The sequence below is a fragment of the Garra rufa genome, chromosome 11, assembly GCF_049309525.1.
Source record: "Garra rufa chromosome 11, GarRuf1.0, whole genome shotgun sequence".
NCBI classification, from domain to species: Eukaryota; Metazoa; Chordata; class Actinopteri; order Cypriniformes; family Cyprinidae; genus Garra; species Garra rufa.
Window position 1 is genome coordinate 42123616 of NC_133371.1, and position 6588 is coordinate 42130203.

Here is a 6588-nt window from a genome sequence, read left to right on the forward strand (position 1 = left end):
TCTGCATGGTAAACTTTTAACTTCAAATGTATCTAATTTATATATTTTGTCCCCTCAGTCCTGAATCTCATATCCCATTCCTCAGATATAATTGATTTCATTGTCTTTTCCTCTGACAGATCTGGATCAGAATGGCTTTTTTCAACAACACAACCACAACCAACATCAGCGCTCAATATAACTGTAAGATAGAAGAGAACTTCAAGTACATTCTCCTCCCGGTGAGTTACACTCTGGTGTTTGTGTTTGGTCTGGGGTTGAACATCACAGCCATGTACGTCATATTGTTCCGAACCAAACACTGGAAGCCCAGCACCATCTACATGATCAACCTCAACGTCTGTGACACGCTCTACATCCTCACCCTGCCGTTCCTCATCTACTACTACGCCGATAAGAACGACTGGCCGTTCGGGGAGCTGATGTGTAAGCTGATTCGCTTTCTCTTCTACACAAACCTCTACGGAAGCATCCTCTTCCTCAGCTGCATCAGTCTGCACCGCTTTTTAGGCGTCTGTCATCCGGTGCGTTCTTTATCCTGGATGAACGGCCGCCGCGCTCGTTTGATTTCTGTAGGAATATGGATGATCATTCTCACCTTACAGACACCGATTCTTTATTTCTCCAGAATGAACAATAACGGTGGTGTGACACCACAATCTACGGTTTGCTTTGACACCACAAGCAAAGAACTCTTCAATGACTTTATTGTCTACAGCTCAGTGGTGATGCTTTTGCTTTTTGTCTTACCGTTTGGGGTAGTGCTGGTCTGCAACGGCTTGATGGTGAAGAAACTTCAGGAACCTGGTATTGGTGGAGGTACAATGTCACAACGCTTTAAACAAAAGTCGGTGAAGATGATCATTATTGTGCTTTTGGCTTTCATGCTGTGCTTTTTGCCTTTTCACGTGACCCGCAGTATATACTACACCTTCCGTTACTTGGACAAACATGTGAGCTGCAAGATGCTGGAGACGGCCAGCATGGCCTACAAGGTTACACGACCTCTGGCCAGCGCAAACAGCTGCATCGACCCCATCCTTTACTTCATGGCAGGACAAGGCTTCAGAAGCAGCATTAGGAAGAAGAAAAGCAAATCAAAATCTGAAAATAGGAAATCACCGTCAACCTCTTTATAAGATGCTTGAGGGACAACAAAAATCTCTCACTCAGGGAAATGACCCATGATGAATGTTGATGAAATTAACACTCTCAAGGGAGCTCCTAATAAGGAACCATTTGGAGTTGTATAAATAGAAGGACCTTGTGACCCTTCCAAAGGACGCTTTATAGAATGTGAAGGACAATATTGCTATATACAGGGGTTGGACAATGAAACTGAAACACTGGCCAATATAATGTTGGAGGTTTCATGGCTATATTTTTGCAGCCTGGTGGCCAATCTTCACTGATTGCACATTCCACCAGTAAGAACAGGTGTGAAGGTTGACTATGTGCACCCAATGGTTCAGACATTGTACTCTGAAGGTGGTGCCATGTATCAGGATGATAATGCACCAGTACACACAGCAAGACAGGTGACAGAGTGGTTTGATGAACATGAAAGTGAAGTTGGACATCTCCCATGGCCTGCATAGTCACCAGATCTGAATATTATTGTGCCACTTTGGGGTGTTTTGGAGGAGCGAGTCAGATAACATTTTCCTACACCAGTATCATGTAGTGACCTGACCCCTGATCTGCAAGAGGAGAATGGCTCAAAATGCCTTTGGCTACTGTGCAGGACTTGTATTTGTCATTCCAAAGATGAAATGCTCTATTGGCCACAAAAGGAGGCCCAACACCATACTAACTGTGGTCTAAAACCAGGTGTTTCAGTTTCATTGTCCAACCCCTGTATATATATATATATATATATATATATATATATATATATATATATATATATATATGTATATGTGTGTGTGTGTGTGTGTGTGTGTGTGTGTGTGTGTGTGTGTGTGTGCTCTTTGACCAGAGAACGTGCTGTGTTCTTTTCTGGTGGTGAAGGTACCAAACTCTTTGTTTTGGAACCTTGTAAGATTCATGGGAATATAGGCTAATTAAGTGTTTATGAAAAGGTGTGTCAGGACGGTTAGTATCAACACAACAGCATTTAGTTAGTAAACTAGAATTTGGTTCAGTTCCAGGATGTTGTTCCAGGGCATGAAATCAGTTAGAGATGTCTTTACATGCCTTTGATGAGATCAGGGAGTCATGCCAGTTTTGTTATTGTTAAGCAAAACTAAAACTGAAACTAAATCTACAAAAATCATTAAATGAAATAAAGCTGAAATGAAATATAAATATTAGATGCAAAACTTTAAAAACTTAAATGGAAATTTTCAAATTATACTAAATGTTTAAAAGCTGAATAGAAATATTTAAAGACTTAAACTCAAATAAAAACTGGAAATATAAAACAAGAACTAATTCAAAATATATTAAAATTTTATATTTTTGTGACCCTGGACCACAAAATCAGTCATAAGCATCACGGGATTTGTAGCAATAGCCAAAAATACATTGTATGGGTCTAAATGATTGATTTTTCTTTTATGCCAAAAAATCATTCGGATATTAAAGGAACACTCCACTTTTTTTGGAAATAGGCTCATTCTCCAACTCCCCCCGAGTTAATAAGTTGATTTTTACCGTTTTGAAATCCATTCAGCCGTTCTCCTGTTCTGGCGATATCACTTTTAGCATAGCTTAGCATAGATCATTGAATCCTATTAGACCAATAGCATCGCGTTCAAAAATGACCAACGAGTTTCCATATTTGTTGTATTTAAAACTTGACTCTTCTGTAGTTATATCGTGTACTAAGACCGGTGGAAATGCAAAGCTGCGAGTTTCTAGGCTGATAAGATTAGGAACTACACTTCCATTCCGGCGTAATAGTCAAGGAAGTTTGCTGCAGTAATATGGCCGAAGCAGGCGGAGTATTATCAGAAATGAGTTCCCAGCTAGTTTAGCATTTGCACATGTGCTGCGTGGTATTACTCCGCCTGCTGCGTCCATATTACGGCAGCAAACTTCCTTGACTATTACGCCGGAATGAGAGTGTAGTTCCTAATCTTATCGGCCTAGAAAATCGCAGCTTTGCATTTCCACCGGTCTTAGCACACAATATAACTACAGAAGAGTCAAGTATTAAATAGGACAAATATGGAAACTCGTTGGTCATTTTTGAACGTGATGCTATTGGTCTAATAGGATTCAATGATCTATGCTAAGCTATGCTAAAAGTGATATCGCCAGAACAGGAGAACGGCTGAATGGATTTCAAAACGGTAAAACTCAACTTATTAACTCGGGGGGAGTTGGAGAATGAGCCTATTTCCAAATAAAGTGGAGTGTTCCTTTAAGTAAAGATCATGTTCCATGAAGATATTTTGCAAATTTTCTACCATAAATATATGAAAACTTAATTTTTGATTAGTAATATGCATTTCTAAGAACTTCATTTGGACAACTTTAAAGGTGATTTTCTCAATATTTAGATTTTTTTGCACCCTCAGATTCCAGGTTTTCAAACAATATATCAATGGAAAGCTTTTTTACTCAGCTTTCAGATGACGTAAGAATCTCAGTTTTGACAAATTTACACTTATGACTGGTTTTGTGGTACAGGGTCACATTTGACCCTGGATCACAAAACTAGTCATAAGGGTCACAATTTTCAAATTGAGATTTATATTTGGCCGAGATACAACTATTTGAAATTATGGAATTTGAGGGTTCAATATTGTCAAAATGAAGTTCTTAGCAATGCATATTACTAATCAAATATTATGTTTTAATATATTTACAGTAGGAAATTTACTAAATATATTCATGGAACATGCTCTTTACTTAATATCCTGATTTTTGGCATAAACGAAAAAAAAAACAATCATTTTGACCTATACAGTGTATTTTAGGCTATCGCTACAAATATACACATGCTACTTAAGACAGGTTTTGTGGTCCAGGATCACATATAAATAAAATTAAAATAACACTGGGTTAACTTTAAACAGCACAATATTGCTGAATCAGGGAAAACTGTAATATGTCAATAGATGAATCTACAGTTACACTAATGGTAACAGAGAAGTTGAACACAATTCATTGTTAAGATGGCTAAAGTGTTTAAACTACTTATGGGGCATGTGATTTATAGTTTTATATTCATTTCAGTGATATCAGACAAAAAAAACCTTTATGTACAGTACGTAAAAAATGGATGTAGGCTGCACATAAAGTTAATCACTAGGCTATACTTGGTCGAATACATGTTGCTTTGCAGGGCAAGACATGTTTTTAGTTTTCGAGAAAAAAAAAAAGAGTAAATCTTTGATTAATACGAAAACCTGATAAATAAATTAGCTATTAATGAATACAGGTAAATGATCAAATTACTCAAATAAATAGACTAACTACTGTATGTAAATAAGTAGCCCTGGAGGCCTGCATATCACCAGTGCTTTCACTGAACACTGAACTCGGACGCATTACGTCATTCGAAACAATTCTAATTTAAACCACATGAACTAAAATGTGAACTTTTCGTGTATTCTATGGTTTTCCTTTTCAGGTCAATCGCTGTCATTTTGATCTTTCAGTAGCAGTACTGTGTGCTAAACCTGCACTTTTTAAAAGATGGAAATCCTATTAGATAGTTGTATAAGGGTGAAGTTTAAATAAATTAGCTACTTTGGTTTAAGCGCATGTTGACATTTTTGTTGTGTTTCTGGTTTGCACTAACTTGTCTCAATAAAAAAAAACTGGCAATTTATTATGTCATTTTAGGTGTTTCTTAAACTGTTTTTCTGCCTCTAATCGAAATGTTTCAAACCAAATGTTTTCTTGGGAAATTGCTCTTTTACAAAGTCTTTATTTTGTTTCGGGGGTGTACTAGAACATGTTCTCATGCTTGGTGGTTCAAAAAACACATTATTTTTCATATAATTGACATTATTACAATAGCTTTCTCCCCAGGCTGACACAAAGGGCTCGATTAGTTCTGGGTTTGATGAAGGTCCGTCTTCCGAAAAACGAAATGTGTTGTGATTGGTTAGCAGTCCCACTGCGTTGTGATTGGCAAACAGCTTAGATGGCATTTTGGTCCTGCCACGCCCCTTCCCAAAGCAGCAAGTTCTTTGTACAACTGATTCTTACATTTTAAATATGGATATTTTTCTTTAAAAAAAAATTGGATCGCTAAAGGAGGCTTTTACTGACCCCTCCAGAGCCATGTGAGGCACTTTTTATTATGGATTGACTATGAGAAACACCAGTCTATGCCATTCTAAAGCTTGAGAGTGCCAGGATAATTTTAAAATAACTCTGATTGCATTCGTCTGAAAGAAGGAAGTTATATACATCTAAGATGCATGGAGGGTGAGTAAATAATACGCTACAGCAGTGTTGGTCCTATCGTCAGCCCGCGAGATTGCCAATACATGATATTATCATTATGGTGTTAATTTATTTAATTATTTACATGCCCGAAACCAGCTCCAGCATAAGGCTAGTGAATCGATCTACACTGTATAGAGAATAAGTCTCTTACCACACACTGCACACATCTATGGCGTGGCTCTGACGCGGACACCGATGATCGTCACTCTAGTCAATGCTTGTGTTTACATCAGCTACAGCTCCACGTGTTTCGACCTTCTATACCGCACACATCAACTGCGCGGCTACCAGAGCAGTTTGCGGACACTTCAGTTAATGCTTGGGTTTCTATGAGCTATCCTGCAGCTCGCTGAAGCATCCCGGAAGCAGCTGTCCATGCTACATTCCTAAAGTTACACTAATCCCCCACCTCATCCCTTCACACCTGCCAACAATTCAAATTTCCGTAGGCGGGACTTATTTGAATGATATTCTAATGGACTGCGTTGTAACATCATAGCATCTGAAAAACAAACTCTGTAGTCCAAAGGAGCCGTTTGTTGTAGTTCTTGAAAAGGGATTTATTTTTTATCAAAATATCTCCCTTTGGAGTGGACTTCGAGATTTGTAACTTTGTTTTTATTCCATACACACCACACACTGGCTAAAATTCAAAAAGTGAAAAAGCGTAATAGAACCCCTTTAAGGTGTAATCACAATATCACTTTCCATCCTCAACTCGCAGAAATAAAGGTAAAGAACTATCACTGGGATGTATCCTTTTAAAAGGTACTAATATGTACAGTTTGGAGATAAATAAGGTATACAAATGTATCTTTTAGCTTTCGTTCCTTAAAGGGATGGTTCGGAGTAGAATTGACTTCATTGCTATGCACTCCGAAGCCCATGTAAATACCCCATCCGAAGTTTTTTTTACCTTAGTCAAACATTTATGGAGATATTAGAGTTTTTCGAATTGCTTGTTACAGGAGTGAATGGTACATGTGATGTATCTCGTAAATTGCACCACTAAACGTGCAAGTAATCTTACCAAACTTGTACAGTAGTGTAAATAGGTTATGTACTCACAAAACGCTGCATCAGAACATTTGTAAGTCCACCATGAGTGTTTTAAAAACACGTTTTAGCCGATCCCTACTAGTCTCAAAAACTACAAATGGCGACACGTCGACGTCACTT

At 38.0% G+C, this 6588-nt stretch overlaps 1 protein-coding gene across 1 annotated transcript; it reads left to right on the forward strand.

The window, feature by feature from the left end:
- Positions 1 to 125: 125 nt before the first annotated feature.
- Positions 126 to 1871, forward strand: LOC141346004 (P2Y purinoceptor 2-like). The gene has a single exon (XM_073850926.1). The coding sequence runs from the start codon at positions 132 to 134 to the stop codon at positions 1137 to 1139; it is 1008 nt and encodes a 335-aa protein (XP_073707027.1). The 5' UTR covers positions 126 to 131; the 3' UTR covers positions 1140 to 1871.
- The last annotated feature ends 4717 nt before the right edge of the window (positions 1872 to 6588 follow it).

Coding starts and splice junctions, on each gene's coding strand:
- LOC141346004 (XM_073850926.1), top strand. CDS start 132: ATGGCTTTTTTCAACAACACAACCACAACCAACATCAGCGCTCAATAT.